The 19,744-nt window shown below is 44.2% G+C and overlaps 1 protein-coding gene across 4 annotated transcripts in view; it reads right to left on the reverse strand.

Annotated features, from left to right (window-relative positions):
* The window catches only part of TADA2A (transcriptional adaptor 2A), an 81,015-nt gene that overhangs the window by 57,881 nt on the left and 3,390 nt on the right, over positions 1-19,744 (reverse strand). For 3 of the 4 annotated variants that reach the window (XM_039476805.2, XM_074388057.1, XM_074388056.1), the window contains exons 2-3: positions 17,291-17,411; positions 3,183-3,289 (exon numbers count right to left, since the gene is read on the reverse strand). In XM_039476805.2, coding sequence (XP_039332739.1) covers positions 3,183-3,289; positions 17,291-17,315 — 132 coding nt within the window. In that variant the 5' untranslated portion in view covers positions 17,316-17,411. The remainder of the gene's footprint in view (positions 1-3,182; positions 3,290-17,290; positions 17,412-19,744) is intronic. The other variant, XM_074388058.1, reaches the window with a different exon arrangement.

Here is a 19,744-nt window from a genome sequence, read left to right on the forward strand (position 1 = left end):
AGAAGGTACTTTGTGTTATTCTTCTGACAAGTTTGGGTTTTTTTAATTTTATTTTTGGAGACAGGGTCTCACTCTGTCACCCAAGCAAAAGTGTAGCGGCACCATCATAGCTCACTGCAGTCTTGAACTCCTGGTCTCAAGGGATCCTTGTATCTCAGTTTCCCAAAGTGCTGGGATTACAGGTGTGGACTACCACACCACTTCTTGACAAGTTTTTAAGGATTAATTTAATCTTGTCTGCAGCTGCAATCAAAAGGTAGAATCATGATCACAGCTTATCAGCAGCCCTCACAGAGAAAAAACAAGTCTGAAAAACAGACTTTTTCCTAAGACATCTCTTTGAGAAGAGCGTATGCCCTGGAATCACACAGCCTAAATTTGAGTCCTGGCTCTGTAACTGTCTTTCAGCCATTCTAAGATAAATATTTTTGCATATTTTAAACTCTAGGCTGCGTATTATGGCTTGTGCCCGTAGTCCTAGCTACTCAGGGAAGGCTAAGGCAGGAGGATCATTGAGCCCAGGAGTTTGAGACTGCAGTGAGCTATGATTACACCACTGCACTCCAGCCTGAGCAGCAGGGCAACGCTACATCTCTAAAAAACATTCTTTAACTTTTTTTAAATGAAAAATCAAAAGTCTCTGAAGTAGGCTCATGCCTAAAATCCTTACACTCTAGGAGACTGAGGTGGTAGGACTGCTCGAGCTCAAGAGTTCCAGACCAGCCTGGGCAAACATGATGAGACCTTGTCTCTCCAAAAAGAAAAAAAAAAATTAGCTGGGCATGGTGAAACGAACTTGTAGTCCCAGATACTTGGGAAGCTGAGGTGGAAGGATTGCTTGAGCCTGGGAGAAGACAGCAGTGGCACTGAGCCCTGATCGTGCCACTGCGCTCCAGCTTAGGCGACACAGTGCAACCCTGTGTCAAAAAAAAAAACTCTCTGAAATCAAGATTCATCTTATAATCAAAAGTAATCACAACTTTCATCAGCCATTTTTACATTTTAACATTTCTGAAATTGAGGAACTTCTTATAATCAATAGTGTCTTAGAGCTGATAAAATATGGTATTTGCCATGTGACCTTGAACAAGTGACTTAACCTCTCTTAGCCTAAATTTCTTCATCTATAAAATGGGAATACTAATCATAGGTACTTCATAGGATTACAGTAATGATTTAAAGGTTAATTCACGGCCGGGCGTGGTGGCTCAAGCCTGTAATCCCAGCACTTTGGGAGGCCGAGGTGGGTGGATCACAAGGTCAAGAGATCGAGACCATCCTGGTCAACATTGTGAAACCCCGTCTCTACGAAAAATACAAAAAAAAATTAGCTGGGCATGGTGGCGCGGGCCTGTAATCCCAGCTACGCAGGAGGCTGAGACAGGAGAATTGCCTGAACCCAGGAGGCGGAGGTTGCGGTGAGCCGAGATCGCGCCATTGCACTCCAGCCTGGGTAACAAGAGTGAAACTCCGTCTCAAAAAAAAAATAAAATAAAATAAAGGTTAATTCACATAAAGTACTCAAAGTAGTACCTGGTACAGAGTAAGTACTTATAATTAGTATTATTACTATCATTATCACCTACAAAAATTGTTCCTTCCTTTGTCATCTGTACAGAGATCAGTGTTCAACAAGACAATAAACAGTGTCATCAAAAGGAATAATCTTCCAGTTCTGTTTCCTGTAATTTCAATACTTTAAATTTACTTACAAAACAGTGTTATGGCCAGGCACGGTGGCTCACGCCTATAATCCCAGCACTTTGGGAGGCGGAGGCAAATGGATTACTTGAGGTCAGAAGTTCAAGACCAGCCTGGCCAACATGGTGAAACCCCATCTCTACCAAAAATATGAAAAATTAGCTGGGTGTGATGGCATGCACTTGTAATTGCAGCTACTGGAGAGGCTAGCAGGAGAATCACTTGAACCCAGGAGGTAGAAGTTGCAGTGAGCTGAGATTGCACCACTGCACTCCAGCCTGGGTGACAGAGCAAGACTCCATTTCAGGAAAAAAAAAAAAAAAAAAAAAAAAAAAAAAAACAACGGGTTAAGTATCAGGAGTTTTTTTTGTTTTTTTTTTAAAGACAAAGTTTCAATCTTGTTGCCTGGGATGGAATGCAACGGTGCGATCTCGGCCTACCGCAACCTCCACCTCCCAAGTTCAAGTGATTCTCCTGCCTCAGCCTTCGAAGTAGCTCGATTACAGGCATGCACCACCATGCCTGGCTAATTCTTATATTTCTTAGGAGAGACAGGGTTTCTCCATGTTGGTTAGGCTGGTCTTGAACTCCTGACCTCAGGTGAACTGCCCGCCTCGGCCTCCCAAAGTGCTGGGATTACAGGTGTGAGCCACTGCACCCAGCCTTTTTTTTTTTTTTCCTCTTTTGATATATTGTCTTGCTCTGTTGCCCAGACTGGAGTACAATGGTGCGATCTCAGCTCACTGCAACCTCCTAGGTTCAAGCGATTCTCCTGCTTCAGCCTCTTGAGTAGCTAGGATTACAGGCATCTGCCATCATGCCTGGCCGAAATTTTTTGTATTTTTGTAGAGATAGGGTTTCACCATGTTGGCCAGGCAGGTCTTGAACTCCTGACCTCAGGTGAACTGCCCGCCTCGGCCTCCCAAAGTGCTGGGATTACAGGTGTGAGCCACTGCACCCAGCCTTTTTTTTTTTTTTCTTTTGATATAGTGTCTTGCTCTGTTGCCCAGACTGGAGTACAATGGTGCGATCTCAGCTCACTGCAACCTCCTAGGTTCAAGTGATTCTCCTGCTTCAGCCTCTTGAGTAGCTAGGATTACAGGCATCTGCCATCATGCCTGGCTGAAATTTTTTGTATTTTTGTAGAGATAGGGTTTCACCATGTTGGCCAGGCAGGTCTTGAACTCTTGACCTCAGGTGATCTACCCGCCTCGGTCTCCCAAAGTGCTGGGACTACAGGCATGAGCCAGTGCGCCCAGCCAAGTATTAGGTTCAAACACAGATGTGGAATCATCAACAGTCTATCTCATCTAACTGCTCTGTTTCTCAACCTTTCACTGGTAAAATGTACAATGAAAGATGGGAATGAATAGATTAAATAAGGTATAGATCTCCTTAGCAGTCGACAGTAATCTCTGAAATATTACATCATAAAAAATAGCATAAAACCAGGCTAGGAGAGGCTAGCATTAGTGAGTTACCTGCAAGCAGAGTAAAAAAGGAGGTGGCCCACATTCAGCACACTTGATATAAGGCTCCATGAGGTAGGTGGAGCAGCCTCGGCAGGGTGGCTTATCAGAGGGATCATCTAAAACAAAGAGAAAACAGATACAAGTTTCAAAACACCTTATAGTTAAGCCTACGTGCAAAAAGGTGAAAATCCCCAAATGACCGTACAAGCAGTGAGCTGAGTTGAAAACTTCATGGAGACAAGACAAACTCATTTCAGATGTAAAAAAAAAGCAAAAATTATGCTCCTTTTGACTTCAGTGCAGCGCTGTTCCTTTTCACACAACATTTTTTTTTTTTTTTTTTTTTTTTTGAGACGGAGTTTCGCTCTTATTACCCAGGCTGGAGTGCAATGGCGCGATCTCGGCTCACCGCAACCTCCGCCTCCTGGGTTCAGGCAATTCTCCTGCCTCAGCCTCCTGAGTAGCTGGGATTACAGGCACACGCCACCATGCCCAGCTAATTTTTTGTATTTTTAGTAGAGACGGGGTTTCACCATGTTGACCAGGATGGTCTCGATCTCTCGACCTCGTGATCCACCCGCCTCGGCCTCCCAAAGTGCTGGGATTACAGGCTTGAGCCACCGCGCCCGGCTTCACACAACATTTAAGTAGATATGGACCCTGCAGAGAAATTCACAAACATATATTTGTTCATTTATTTATTTTTAGAGACAGGGTCTTGCTCTGTCACCCAGGCTGGAGTGCCGTGGCTTGACAATAGCCCACTATAACCTGGAACTCCTGGGCTCCAGAGAGCCTCCTGCCTCAGTTTCCCAAGTAGTTAGGACCACAGGCACATACCACCACACCTGGTTAATTTTTTAATTTTTTTTTTTGAGACGGAGTTTCGCTCGTTACCCAGGCTGGAGTGCAATGGCGCAATCTCAGCTCACTGCAACCTCCGCCTCCTGGGTTCAGGCAATTCTCCTGCCTCAGCCTCCTGAGTAGCTGGGATTACAGGCAAGCGCCACCATGCCCAGCTAATTTTTTTGTATTTTTAGTAGAGACGGGGTTTCACCATGTTGACCAGGATGGTCTCGATCTCTTGACTTCGTGATCCACCCGCCTCAGCCTCCCAAAGTGCTGGGATTACAGGCTTGAGCCACCGAGCCCGGCCAATTTTTAAATTTTTTTGTAGATACGAGGTCTGACCATGTTGCCCAGGCTGGTCTTGAACCCTTGGGTTCAAAGAATGTTCCTGCCTTGGCCTCTCAAAGCTCAGGGACTACAGGTAAGAGCTACCATGCCCAGTCATGAACATATTTTTAACTGGAAGTTTCATAATATTCCAAACTTGTTTTTTCAGGATCATAAAATGTACACAAACCTACACATACATATAAAGAAAATCTGATAAAATGCTAACAATTGCTGAATCTAGGTAGCAGGCATATAAATAATCACTGTAGGCTGGCCATGGTAGCTCACCCTGTAATCCCAGCACTTTGGGAGGCCGAGGCCGGTGGATCACTTGTAGTCAGGAGTTTGAGACCAGCCTCACCAACATGGCAAAACCCTGTCTCTATTAAAAATACAAAAATTAGCCAGGGATGGTGGTGCACGCCTATAATGCCAGCTACTCGGGAAGTTGAGGCACAAGAAACGCTTGAACCTAGGAGGCAGAGGTTGCAATGAGCCAAGATCGCACCACTGCACTCCAGCCTGGGCGACAGAGCTAGACCCTGTCTCAAAAAATAATAATAATTGGCCAGGTGCAGTGGCTCACACCTGTAATCCTAGCACTTTGGGAGGCTGAGGTGGGGGGATTGCCTGAGCTCAGGAGTTCAAGACCAGCCTGAGCAATACGGTAAAACCCCATACCTACTAAAAATACAAAAAAATTAGCCAGGTATGACAGCATGCACCTACAGTCCCAGCTACTTGGGAGGGTGAGGTAGGAGAATTGCTTGAACCTCGGAGGTGATGTTGCAATGAGCCAAGATCACATGGCTGCACTCTAGCCCGGGCAACAGAGCGAGACTCCACCACCAAAAAATAAATAAATAAATCATTATCATCATCGCTGTTCTGTTCTTTTAAGTATTAAATTTTTAATAAAAAGGTGCAGCAAAAAATAAAACTCCTTTTTTTTATTTTTTTTTCACATAGAGTCTCACTGTCACCTAGGCTAAAGTGTAGTGGCACGATCATGCTTCAATGCAGCCTCACTCTCCCAGGCTCAAGTGAGCCCCGCTATCTCAGCCTTCTAAGTAGCAGGGATTACAGGCACAAGACACCACACCGGGGTAATTTTTTTAAAAAATTTATTTCCTGTAGAGACAGGGTTTCACTATGTTGCCTAGGCTGGTCTCAAATTCCCGGGCTCAAGTGATCTCAGGAATTCGACCTGCCTCTGCTTCCCAAAGTGTTGGGATTACAGGTATGAGCCACCACATGCAGTCAGAAAACTTCTCTAAATCCGTGTCTTGGAATATACTACCCTATATTTGAGGTGGAATTTTTTTTTCCTTGAGACAGGGTCTTCAGAGTTGCCCAAGCTGGAGTGCAGTGGCATTATCATGGCTCACTGTGGCTTCACTCTCCCCAGGCTCAGGTGATCCTCCCACCTCGGCCTCCCAAGTAGCTGGACCACAGATGTGCACCGCTGCGCCTGGCTAAATTTTTAATTTTTGCAGAGACAAGGACTCACGATGTTGCCCACACTGGTCGTAAGAAGTCCTCCTGCCTCAGCTCCTGAAAGTGGTGGATTATAGGCTTAGGCCACCATGCCTGGCTCTGAACTGGGATTTAAACCTAGGAAGTGTCTTCCCTTTCTCCCATGGTAAGTATATAACACAGCAGATCTTCTGCTTCCAATGACAGTGGTACGTCTCCAAACTATTAAGGCAAGGAGTACAAGTCAAACTCTCAAAAATTATAAAAATGCAGATACATGTGTCCCTGGTTGCCCCAAACTCAGCCTCTAGAGTCACAGCAACCTAGCAAAATTGTTCTCTATGATCAATCACAAGAATCTAAGAGAAGAAACACTATGAAGACAGATGAAGGAATTTGCTTTCTTTAGCCTGGGACAGGATTTTTCACATTCTGTTAGAGTATTTGCCTCCCTGAAGTCTAAGAAACATTGTTCAAGGCACCTTTCCCTCTTCCAAGTGATGATCACTGTTCTCTTCATTGTTTTTAAGATACAGAGGGCGAGCATGGTGGCTCAAAACTGTAATCCCAGCACTTTGAGGGCTGAAGCAGGTGGCTCACTTGAGCTCAGGAGTTCAAGACTAGCCTGAGCAACACGGCAAAACACCATCTCTACTAAGTATACAAAAATTAGCCAGGTGTGATGGTAGGTACCTGTAATACCAGCTATTCAGGAGACTGAGGCAGGGGAAAAGTTTGAACCCAGGAGGCAGAGGTTGCAGTGAGCCGAGATCATACCACTGCACTCCAGCCTGGGTGACAAGAGTGAAACTCCACCTCAAAAAAAAAGAAAATGACAAACGAAACAAATGTGCTCCTGGCAGCAGCTTCAAATTCAATTTGGCAGCTACTCCACTTCTCCCCATTTTAAATTTTAATACAGACAAACAAATCTTGCTATATTGCTCAGGCTAGTCTCAAACTCCCAGCCTCAAGTGATCCTCCTGTCTCAGCCTCCCAAAGTACTGTGATTACAGGAGTGAGCCATTGCGCTCAACCAAAAATTGTTGTATATTAAGTGACAGATGCCAACTTCTACCAAGTTATCCTCTTTCTCTCTTTCCTCCAGCTATCCTATTAAGAAAAAAGGCATTAGCCACTGACCAAGGTGGTCAATTTTCTTTTGAGATAACTATTTCACTCTGGTTACCCAGGTTGTAGTGCAATGGCTTGATCTCAGCTCATTGAAATCTCGGCCTCCCAGGTTCAGGCAATTCTCATGCCTCAGCCTCCCAAGCATTACATGCGCATGCACTATACTCAGCTAAATTTTGTTATTTTTATCAGAGAGGGGTTTTTGCCATGTTGCCCAGGCTGGTCTCGAACTCCTGGATTCAAGCAATCCACCCGCCTTAGCCTCCCAAAGTGCTAGGATTACAGGCACAAAGTGATTTTTAAATCCAATGTCAAGACGCAATTACTAGGCAGGGGCATGGTGGCTCATGCATGTAATTCCAGCACTCTGGGAGAACAAGGTGGGCAGAACACTTGAGCTCAGAAGTTTGAGACCAGCCTGGGCAACATAGCGAAACCCTGTCTCTACAAAACACACATAAAAAATTAGCCAGGTGCGGTACTGTACGCTTGGTGGTTACACAGAGGCCTAAGGTAGGAGGATCACTTGAGCTGGGGGGGTCGAGGCTGCAGTAAGCCATGAGCACACCACTGCACTACTCCAGCCAGCCTGGGTAACAAAGCAAGACCTTATCTCAAAAAAAAAAAAAAAAAAAAAAAAAAAAAAGGGCCGGGCGCAGTGGCTCAAGCCTGTAATCCCAGCACTTTGGGAAGCCGAGGCGGGTGGATCACGAGGTTGAGAGATCGAGACCATCCTGGTCAACATGGTGAAACCCCGTCTCTACTAAAAATACAAAAAATTAGCTGGGCATGGTGGCGTGTGCCTGTAATCCCAGCTACTCAGGAGGCTGAGGCAGGAGAATTGCTTGAGCCCAGGAGGCGGAGTTTGCGGTGAGCCGAGATCGCGCCATTGCACTCCAGCCTGGGTAACAAGAGCGAAACTCTGTCTCAAAAAAAAATAAAAGAAAAAAAAATGAAAAGCAATTACTTTGTAAAAGTAATCCAATTAATAGTTTTTAGCATTCCAGACAATAAAACTATAAAGTATGTCATCCACAACATTTTGAAAAATATTTTTCCATTCTTTCTCCTACATAATATAGTACATATATTCAACATTAAGTGGAGGCTGGGCTCGGTGGGTCGCCCCTGTAATCCCAACACTTTGGGAGGCAGAGGCAGGAGGATAGCTTGAGCTTAGGAGTTCAAGACCATGCTGGACAACACGGTAAGACCCTGTCTCTACCAAAAATAATAAAAAGTAGCCAGGAGGCAGAGGTTGCAGTGAGGAAAGATCATGCCACTGCACTTTAGCCTGGGTGACAAGAGTGAAACTCCATCTCAAAAAAAAGAAAAATGAAAAATGAAGTGGAATATCATACATGATGTTTGTAGACTGCTTTTGCACTTGACAATATATTGTAGACATCTTTTCATGACAAGACACACTGACCTTCCTTGTTCTTTCTAATGGATAACAACATTCCATTGTATCAATTATATTATATAACCTAATCATACTCAATTCCCCCCTAGAGAGACATCCAGAAATCTAAGGAAGTACCCTTTTGTTGCCACAATGACTAGAGAGCACCACTGGCATTCTGCAGGCCCCTAAACCAGGGATTCTCAATATCCTCCAGTGCTCAATACATTCTAACAAAAAACTGACTTTGTGTGTCCTGCACAACCTTCGTATGTCCCACTAGACATTCAAGTTAATTAAAAACGTCCTATGACCTAGAACCTAATTCCATATTATATATAATACAAAGTACTTTTGACAGTTTTAATATGCACTGTAATTTCCAGAAAGGCAACTGTATCTAACTCTAGAGGAGAATGTATTTTGTTTTGTTCAGAAATTTTAGTTATTCTAGCTTATGATGTTTCTTAGTCACCAACACGACACACTTGACTCATTCTGCATTTGTTATGCACAGTGATTCAACATATGGGTTTAAGTATCTACTACTTAAGTCACATCTTCTATCATAATCATATCTAAACATATTGAGATACATATTGCTTTATTATGAATTGCATTATTTTACTATAAATAATTTTTCTCTCTTTTATTATAGTTAGGGCATTATTATTTTTATTTTTTGAAATCATGTATGCCAGGCATGGTCACTCATGCCTGTAATCCCAGCACTTTGGAAGACCAAGGCAGGTAGACTACTTGAGGCCAAGAGTGAGATCAGCCTGGCCAACATGGAAAAATCCCATATCTATTAAATAGACAAAAATTGCCGGGCGCGGTGGCTCAAGCCTGTAATCCCAGCACTTTGGGAGGCCGAGGCGGGTGGATCACGAGGTCAAGAGATCGAGACCATCCTGGTCAACACGGTGAAACCCCGTCTCTACTAAAAATACAAAAAAATTAGCTGGGCATGGTGGCGTGTGCCTGTAATCCCAGCTACTCAGGAGGCTGAGGCAGGAGAATTGCCTGAACCCAGGAGGCGGAGGTTGCGGTGAGCCAAGATCGCGCCATTGCACTCCAGCCTGGGTAACAAGAGCGAAACTCCGTCTCAAAAAAAAAAAAAAAAAAAAAAAAAAAAAAAAAAAAAGACAAAAATTGTCCATGCCTGGTGACACACACCTATAGTCCTAGCTACTCAGGAGGTTGTGATGTGAGACTTGAACTAGAAAGGCAGAGGTTGCAGTGAGCTGAGATCATGCCACTGCACTCTAGCCTGAGCGACAGAGCAAGACTGTCTCAAGGAGAAAAAAAAAAGAAATCATGTATATAGATATATTTAAATTGTCTATGTATTTTATTTCCAAATAGTAAACTTGGCTGACTGCAACCTCTGTCTTGTATGCTCAGTGATCCTCCCACCTCAGCCTCCCTAGTAGCTGGAACTACAGGTGCATGTCACTATGCCCAGCTGTTTGTTTTTTTTTTTTGAGACAGAGTCTTGCTCTGAGACCTAAACTGGAGTGCAGTGGTGCAATCTTGACTCACTGCAACCTCCACCTCCCAAGTGATTCTCCTGCCTTAGCCTCCTGAGTAGCTGGGATTACTGGTGGCCCAACACCATGCCCGGCTAATTTTTTTATTTTTAGTAGATATGGGGTTTCACCATGTTGGCCAGGCTGGTCTCCAACTCCTGACCTCAGCTGATCCATCTGCCTCAGCCTCCCAAAATGCTGGGATTATAGTGGTGAGCCATCACACCTGGCCTAATTTTTTGTATTTTTGGTAGAGACAGAGCTTTGCCATGTTGCCTAAGCTGGTCTCAAACCCCTGAGCTCAAGTGATCCATCCACCTCAGCCTGCCTGAGTGCTGGGATTACAGGAATGAGCCACTGTGCCTGGTCTCCTGCATGTACATTTTGCATCTGTTCTCAGGATAGTATTTTCCTAGAACCAGAATTGTTGAGGGTACAGTTATTGAAGATTTTTAGGTTTTTGGTACACAGAGCCCAACTGTCCTTCAAAAAGTTATTTGAATTTTTTTTTTAACCTAAGAGAAAGGCTTTTTATCTACTTTTTTACTGAGATGACAGGAAACAAGAAAGAGGCTTTTTTTTTTTTTTTTTTTGAGACAGAGTCTGGCTCTGTTGCCAGGCTGGAGTGCAGTGGGGCTATCTGGGCTTACTGCAACCTACGCATCCCTGGTTAAAGCGACTTTCCTGCCTCAGCCTCCTGAGTAGCTGGGACTATAGGCACTCACCACCAAGCCGAGCTAATTTTTGTATTTTTAGTAGAGACAGGGTTTCACCATGTTGGCCAGGATGGTCTCCATCTCTCGACCTCGGGATCCGCCCACCTTGGCCTCCCAAAGTCCTGGGACTACAGGTGTGAGCCACTGAGCCGGGCCGAGTAAGAATTTTTTTTTTTTTTTTTTGAGACGGAGTTTCGCCTTTGTTACCTAGGCTGGAGTGCAATGGCGCGATCTCGGCTCACCACAACCTCCGCCTCCTGGGTTCAGGCAATTCTCCTGCCTCAGCCTCCTGAGTAGCTGGGATTACAGGCACGTGCCACCATGCCCAGCTAATTTTTTGCACTTTTAGTAGAGACGGGGTTTCACCATGTTGACCAGTATGGTCTCGATCTCTCGACCTCGTGATCCACCCGCCTCGGCCTCCCAAAGTGCTGGGATTACAGGCTTGAGCCACCGCGCCCGGCAAGAATTTTTTTTTTTTGAGATGGAGTTTCCCTCTTGTTGCCCAGGCTGGAGTGCCATGGCTCAATCTCAGCTCACCGCAATCTCCACCTCCCAGGGAAAAGCAATTCTCCTGCCTCAGCCTCCTGAGTAGCTGGGATTACAGGCATGTGCCACCATGCCCAGCTAATTTTGTATCGTTAGTAGAGATGGGGTTTCTTCATGTTGGTTAGGCTGGTCTCAAACTCCAGACCTCAGGTGATCCGCCTGCCTCAGCCTCCCAAAGCGCTGGGATTACATGCGTGAGCCACTGAGCCGGGCGAGCGAGGCTTTTTTAACCATTTAAGATCCAGGGGCAATAAAAGGTTAATAAACTTTACTACATTAATAAAAACAAAACAAAAAACTTTTTTGGCAAAAACACCATAAGCAAAGGAAAAAAGCAAATGTAAGAAAATATTTGTAAACATATCAGAAATAAAGTGCTGAAATCCCTAGTATACAAAGAACTTCTAAAAATTGAGAGGGAGAATAAAAGACCAAAAATCCTACTACAAAAGACACAAAGATAATTTGGGAAAAAAAGAGACATAAAAATGGCCTTACACATATGAAAAAATGTTCAGCTTCACTCATGAGAGAGATAAAAATTAGCCGGGCGCGGTGGCTCAAGCCTGTAATCCCAGCACTTTGGGAGGCCGAGGCGGGTGGATCACGAGGTCAAGAGATCGAAACCATCCTGGTCAACATGGTGAAACCCCATCTCTACTAAAAATACAAAAAATTAGCTGGGCATGGTGGCACGTGCCTGTAATCCCAGCTACTCGGGAGGCTGAGGCAGAAGAATTGCCTGAACCCAGGAGGCGGAGGTTGCGGTGAGCCAAGATCATGCCATTGCACTCCAGCCTGGGTAACAAGAGCGAAACTCCATCTCAAAAAAAAAAAAAAAAAAAAGAGATAAAAATTAAAACCACCCTGACATAATTTCTCACCCATCAGATTGGCAAAAGTTTCAACACCTGACAACATACTTTATTAGTCAGGCTGTGGGAGAATAGGCACTCTTTTTTTTTTTTTTTTTTGAGACAGAGTCTCACTCTGTCGTCCAGGCTGAAGTGCCATGGGGCAATCTCATCGCAACCTCCACCTCCCGGGTGCAAGCAATTCTCCTGCACCACACCCGGATAATTTTTGTATTTTTAGTAGAGATGGGGTTTCACCATGTTAGTCAGGCTGGACTCGAACTCCTGACCTCGTGATAAACCTGCCTCGGCCTCCCAAGTGCTGGGATTACAGACATGAGCCACCACACCCAGCCAAAAAAGATACTCTTATATATCACTGGTGGGAATACAAAATAGTACAACTCATATAGAGGGCGATTATCTTTTGAACCACCAATCTCACTTCTAGGAATTTTTTTTTTTTTTTTTGAGACGGAGTTTCACTCTTGTTACCCAGGCTGGAGTGCAATGGCGCGATCTCGGCTCACTGCAACCTCCGCCTCCTGGGTTCAGGCAATTCTCCTGCCTCAGCCTCCTAAGTAGCTGGGATTACAGGCACGCGCCACTATGCCCAGCTAATGTTTTGTATTTTTAGTAGAGACGGGGTTTCACCATGTTGACCAGGATGGTCTCGATCTCTCGACCTCGTGATCCACCCCCCTCGGCCTCCCAAAGTGCTGGGATTACAGGCGTGAGCCACCGCACCTGGCCCACTTCTAGGAATTTTTTTTACCACGAATATACATTGGCACTAATACAAAAATACACATGTTCAAGGTTATATATTAAAATATTAGATATAATTGCAAAATAGCACTTAGATGTCCAAGTATAAGCAATTATTTGAATAACACTATGTCCACACAATGAAGTATTATGCAATTATAAAAAACAGAATGAGGACAACCTCTATCAACTAATACAGTATTTCCAGGAGATACTATTAAGTGGGGGGGAAAAAGTACAATCCGGGTGCTGATTGAAGAATTTTTTTTAAAAGTGCAAAAAGGAACATATATGTGTGTGTGTGTATATATATATATATATATATATATATATATATATATATATTTATGTATATATATAGTACATTATCTTTCTTAAGAAATTAGAGGCTGGGCATGGTAGCTCACGCCTGTAATCCCAGCACTTTGGGAGGCCGAGGCAGGTGTATTACCTGAGATCAGGAGTTCAAGACCAGCCTGACCAACATAGAGAAACCCCGTCTCTACTAAAAACACAAAATTAGCTGGGCGTGGTGGTGCATATGTCTGTAATCCCAGCTACTTTGGAGGCTGAGGCAGAAGTTGTGGTGAGCTGTGGTTGCACTCCAGCCTGGGCGACAAAAAAAAAAAAAGAAGAAAAAAGAAATTAGGGTAAAAAAAAAAAGTCCTCTGTATGATGGAATATATTTGCTAAAGAATATTAAATAAAAAAAAAAAAGTCCTCTGATCCTTGCAAAAGGAATTAAAGGACAAAACAATGAAGTTGGGTAAGTACAAGGGGTTGACGGCAGGGGATTCTAGAATTAATTGTGTTGATGCTGAGAGCCAGGTTTCTCACTGAGACATATGAATAAGGAATTAAGAGAGACAAGAAAAAAGCCTATGATGATGAATTAGAGGTATCAATGTGAACTCATGATTTCCTAAAAAGAAGTATTATGTGTATACATATGTGTATGAGTGTACATATACTGGCATATATGTATATAGCACATAACATGTATATACTTCTTAGTTCTGTCAGCCAAAAGGGCCAAGACGCAAAAATATTCTAGCAGATGAAAAGATCTTGGTCTCTAATGTTACTCCCTTGTAAAAGTACCAGGACTCCTCAGGTATAAATTCCAGGGCAGGGGAGATATAGGATGCATAGTTATGCCAGAAAGGATGGAGATGCTAAAAAGAAAAAAAAATAAAAATGAGGGTATGTTAAAAGGATGTAGGAGCCCATTTGAAGGGACTCCCAGTGGCCAAATGTGGAATAAACAAGAACCTAGCTATTAAGTATGCTAATAAATCACAAATCATTGAAAAAATAGGAATTCCTGTCTCCATACTAATAAATAAATAAGTAAAAAAGTGAAAAGACAGGTTGGGCGCAGTGGCTCATGCCTGTCATCCCAGCATTTTGGGAGGCCGAGGCACGTGGATCACGAGGTCAGGAGTTTGAGACCAGCCTGGCATGGGGAAACCCCATCTCTACCAAAAGTACCAAAAAAATTAGCCAGGCATGGTGGTGAGCACCTGTAATCCCAGCTACTAGGGAGGCTGAGGCAGGAGAACTGCTTGAACCCAGGAGGTAGAGGATGCTGTGTGCTGAGATAGTGCCACTGCACGCCAGCTTGGGCAACGACAAGACACCATCTCAAAAAAAAACAAACAGTGAACAGATCAAGAAAATGTGGTACATATATGGAATACTATGCAGCCATAAAAGAGGAATGAGATCAGCCAGGCGTGGTGGCTCACGCCTGTAATCCTAGCACTTTGGGAAGCTGAGGTGGGTGGATCACCTGAGGTCAGGAATTCAAAACCAGCCTGGCCAACATGGTGAAACCCCATCTTTATTTAAAAAAAAAAGGGAGGCCAGGCGCGGTGGCTCAAGCCTGTAATCCCAGCACTTTGGGAGGCCGAGGCGGGTGGATCACGAGGTCGAGAGATCGAGACCATCCTGGTCAACATGGTGAAACCCCGTCTCTACTAAAAGTGCAAAAAATTAGCTGGGCATGGTGGCACGTGCCTGTAATCCCAGCTACTCAGGAGGCTGAGGCTGGAGAATTGCTTGAACCCAGGAGGCGGAGGTTGCGGTGAGCCGAGATCGCGCCATTGCACTCCAGCCTGGGTAACAAGAGCGAAACTCCGTCTCAAAAAAAAAAAAAAAAAAAAAAAAGGGAATGAGATCATGTCCTTTGCAGCAACATGATGGAGCTGGAGGTCATTATCCTAAGCAAACGAACGCAGGAAAAGAAAACAAAATACCCCGTTATCACTTACAAGTAGGAGCTTAACAAAAAACAAGAATACATGGATAACAAGAGGGGAACAGACAGCAGGGCCTACTTGAGGGTGACAGGGGAGGAGGAAGAGGAACCGAAAACCACCTCTCAAGTGCTATGCTTATTATCCCAGTGATGAAATAATTTGTACACAAAACCCCTGGGACAAGCAGTTTCCCTATATAACAACCCTGCACATGTACCCTGATCCTAAAATAAAAGCTAAAAATGCTAACTAGTAAATGTGGAGAGAGCACTAGATTTTGGAGGAAAAAAAAAAAATTATCATCTTTTTGCAACCGTAATAGTAAAGACTGGGCTAGGCATGGTGGCTTATGCCTACAATCCCAACACACTGAGAGGCCAAGGTGGGGACATCACTTGAGCCCAGGCATTCGTGAAATATAGCTGCAGTGGGCTATGACTGTGCCACTGTACTCCAGGCTGGGTGATAGAGTGAGACCCCACCTATTGAAAAAAAAAAAAAAAAAAAAAGGCCGGGCATGGTGGCTCACACCCATAATCCCAGCACTTTGGGAGGCTGAGGCAGGTGGATCACCTGAGGTCAGGAGTTTGAGACCAGTCTGACCAATGTGGTGAAACCCCATCTCTATTAAAGAAATATATATATATATATATATATATATATATATAATTTTTTTTACAAAGAAAGATTAAAAATTTTAAATTAAAAAAATTTAAAAAATATATATATATACACACATACACGCACAGAGAGTAAGTGCATGCAAATGGCAAAGTAGATGGAGTAAAAGGCTACAAAAGGCACGGGGGTATTCTTTGTATTCTTATTCTTGCAACTTCTTTAAGTTTGAAATTATTTCCAAAAAGGAGTTGAGGGGAATAGTCTCATTTTATACTCCCAGCATTGGTCCAGTCCACTTAGATTTCTCCATGCGTAAAACATCTAGTGTCTGAGGACTCCATTCTCTCCTAAATTTCTATTAGGAGCATTATGAAAGAGTAAATTAGAGCTCCTTTAAGAAATTGTTAAAGACAAAACAACACCCCAAAAGTACTTTTCTGATTCTTCTCATTGGGATACTACTAAACATCTAACAATTGAATTTCTCTTTCTGTCAAATCTCATATATTCAGAATCGGAGAAAAAGAGCAGTATAATTTTTGTATCCATAGTTACGGCTACTCGAATTTACTTCACACATACTCCATAATTTTCTCCATTATTCTATAATGCTTTACTCTTAGAATTAAGTTCCGGCCGGGCGCGGTGGCTCAAGCCTGTAATCCCAGCACTTTGGGAGGTCGAGGCGGGTGGATCACAAGGTCGAGAGATCGAGACCAACCTGGTCAACATGGTGAAACCCCGTCTCTACTAAAAATACAAAAAATTAGCTGGGCATGGTGGTGCATGCCTGTAATCCCAGCTACTCAGGAGGCTGAGGCAGGAGAATTGCCTGAACCCAGGAGGCGGAGGTTGTGTTGAGCCGAGATCGCGCCATTGCACTCCAGCCTGGGTAACAAGAGCAAAACTCCATCTCAAAAAAAAAGAAGTAAGTTCCACATCAAAGGAGAGGCGGGTGGTATTTCCTTTATCTTACCACTGACGCATTTCTGGGATCAAGGTACCTGAAACATGTTATTGGTCTAAACAGAAATCCCATAGCTTTTGTAGGTCTAACTACAGGTTAATCAGACAATGCCTGATCCATCTCAGCTTCATTTTCTTCTAAGACCCAGAATCATATGTTTGTGTCATGTGTTCAATGGGTAATCAATACGTATTAGTTCATTTTAATTTGATACTTATAATTCCCTTAGAATCAGAGTCACAGGGCTTTACTGCCTAACTTGTTTATTTTTCTTTCTTGACCAACTTCTACTCCAATTTGCTATTAATAATCACCTGAAGGCCGGGTATAGTGGCTCATGCCTGTAATACAAGCACTTTGGGAGGCAGAGGCGGGCAGATCACCTGAGGCTGGGAGTTCAAGACCAGCCTGGCCAACATGGTGAAACCCCATCTCTACTAAAAATACAGGAAAAAAAAAAAAAATTAGCCAGGTGTGGTGGTATGCACCTATAGTCCCTGCTACTCAGAAGGCTGAGGAAGTAGAATCGTTTGAACCTGGGAGGCAGAGGCTGCAGTGAGCCGAGATCCCACCATTGCATTCCAGCCTGAGCAACAGAGACTGTCTCAAAAAAGAGAGAAAGAAATCACCTGAGACTTGTTCCCACCGTACTTACTCCTAAAGGAACCCAAACGGTCCATTCCCTAACTGGCAACAAGTGCTGCTTTGGTCTTCCTCAGTGCAGAGCTTCAAGACTTCAGAACCAGCCAACACATACACCAAAACTTGATGATTCCCTATGAACAAACAAAAGTGGCACATGGATCAGAAAATCACTAAAAGGGACCAGATAAAGAGAAGATATGCAACATACTTAGTCCTGCCACATCTTAGCTATGTAATGCTGAAAAATTATTTTACCTCTAAAAACCTGTTTCTTCCTCTGTAAAGTAGGTATAACAGTGTCTACCTTCCAGAGTTGTGAGAAATTATTAAATGTCATCCTCAGATATCACAATCCATATAATTAACGTAGCACGGTACCTGGTCCTCTATAAATGCTACATTTTTTTTTTTTTTTTTTGAGATGAAGTCTTGCTCTATTGCCAGACTGGAGTGCAGTACAGTGGCATGATCTCGGCTCACTGCAACCTCCACCTCCCAGGTTCAAGCAATTCTCCTGCCTCAGTCTCCGAAGTGGCTGGGACCACAGGCTCGTACCACCAGGGCCAGCTAATTTTTACATTTTTAGTAGAGACAGGGTTTCAGCATGTCGGCCAGGATGTTCATCTCATGATCTACCCATCTTGGCCCCAAAGTGCTGGAACTACAGGCCTGAGCCACCACGCCCGGCCTATTTCTTTTTCTTTTTTTTTTTTTTTGAGACGGAGTTTCGCTCTTGTTACTCAGGCTGGAATGCAATGGCGCGATCTCAGCTCACCGCAACCTCCGCCTCCTGGGTTCAGGCAATTCTCCTGCCTCAGCCTCCTGAGTAGCTGGGATTATAGGCACGCGCCACCATGCCCAGCTAATTTTTTTGTATTTTTAGTAGAGACGGGGTTTCACCATGTTGACCAGGATGGTCTCGATCTCTTGACCTCGTGATCCACCCGCCTTGGCCTCCCAAAGTGCTGGGATTACAGGCTTGAGCCACCGCGCCCGGCCCTTCTTTTTCTTTTTTATGAGAAAGGATCTGGGTCTGCAGGGCAGGGAAGGTGGGAGGGGCAAATGCTACCTATTTCTAATGAACAACTGTCAGCTGTCTCTGCTCAGCATCACTTCTCTCCTTAGCCACCCTCTTTCCTTTGGGAAACTGACCCTCCCATATTTCATGTGGTACTGGTGAGGCTGCCAATCACAATACCTTAGTTCCCTTCCCTAACAAAAACTAAAGCAACCAGGTCTATTCTTCCAGAAATCTGGATCTTGAGTAAGACATCAAATGACAGAAGGCAGTTGGAGCTCAGTCATTCACCAGAATTCAAAGAATTCAGTCCATGTGGCCGGGCGCGGTGGCTTAAGCCTGTAATCCCAGCACTTTGGGAGGCCGAGGTGGGTGGATCACGAGGTCAAGAGATCGAGACCATCCTGGTCAACATGGTGAAACCCCGTCTCTACTAAAAATACAAAAAAATTAGCTGGGCATGGTGGAGCGTGCCTGTAATCCCAGCTACTCAGGAGGCTGAGGCGTGAGCCCAGGAGGCGGAGGTTGCGGTGAGCCCAGAACGCGCCATTGCACTCCAGCCTGGGTAACAAGAGTGAAACTCCATCTCAAAAAAAAAAAAAAAAAAAAAAAAATTCAGTCCATGAGCTCTGGCAATTGAGATCCCTAGCCCAGGTGGCCCAACTGTTTAGCTCTTCTCTCATTTCTCTATCTTTAATAAACTCAACTTTAATATTAAATCTGAATAAGTTTCTGTAATTGGAAACCAAAAAATCCTATCTATTACAATATACCTTTGTTCCTCACTCTTTCAACAAGTACATAACAGGGCCAGGCACAGTGGCTCATGCCTGTAATCCCAGCACTCTGGGAGGCTGAAGTGGGAGGACCACTTGGGCCCAGAAGTTCGAGACCAGCCTGGGCAACATGGGGAGACCCCATCTCTTAAAAAACAACAAAAAAAAGTTAGCCAGGCACAGTGGCCCATCCCTATTGTCCCAGCTACTCAGAAGGCTGAGGTGGACTGCATGGGCCTGGGAGGTCAAGGGTACAGTGAGCCACCACTACACTCCATCTTGGAGGTCAGAGCCTGGAATGTAGTCTTTTTTTTTGGAGACACAGCCTGGCCCTGTCGCCCAGGCTGGAGTATTCACTGTAATCTCTGCCTCCCGGGTTCAAGGGATTCTCATTCTCCATTTGGTTCTCATTTTTTATTCTCATGTCTTGTCCCCCAGCCTCCTGAGCAGCTGGGATTACAAGCATGTGTCACCACCACATCTGGCTAATTTTTTTGTATCTTTAGGAGACCGGTTTCACTATGTTGGCCAGGCTGGTCTCAAACTCCTGGCCTCAAGTGATCAACCTACCCCACCTCCCAAAGTGCTGCAGTGCTTGGATTGCAGGTGTAAGCTACCATTCCATTCCTGGCCCAAAGGTTTTGTTTTGTTTTGTTTTGTTTTTGAGGCA

Source organism: Saimiri boliviensis, chromosome 17 (genome assembly GCF_048565385.1).
Source record: "Saimiri boliviensis isolate mSaiBol1 chromosome 17, mSaiBol1.pri, whole genome shotgun sequence".
Lineage (NCBI taxonomy): Eukaryota > Metazoa > Chordata > Mammalia > Primates > Cebidae > Saimiri > Saimiri boliviensis.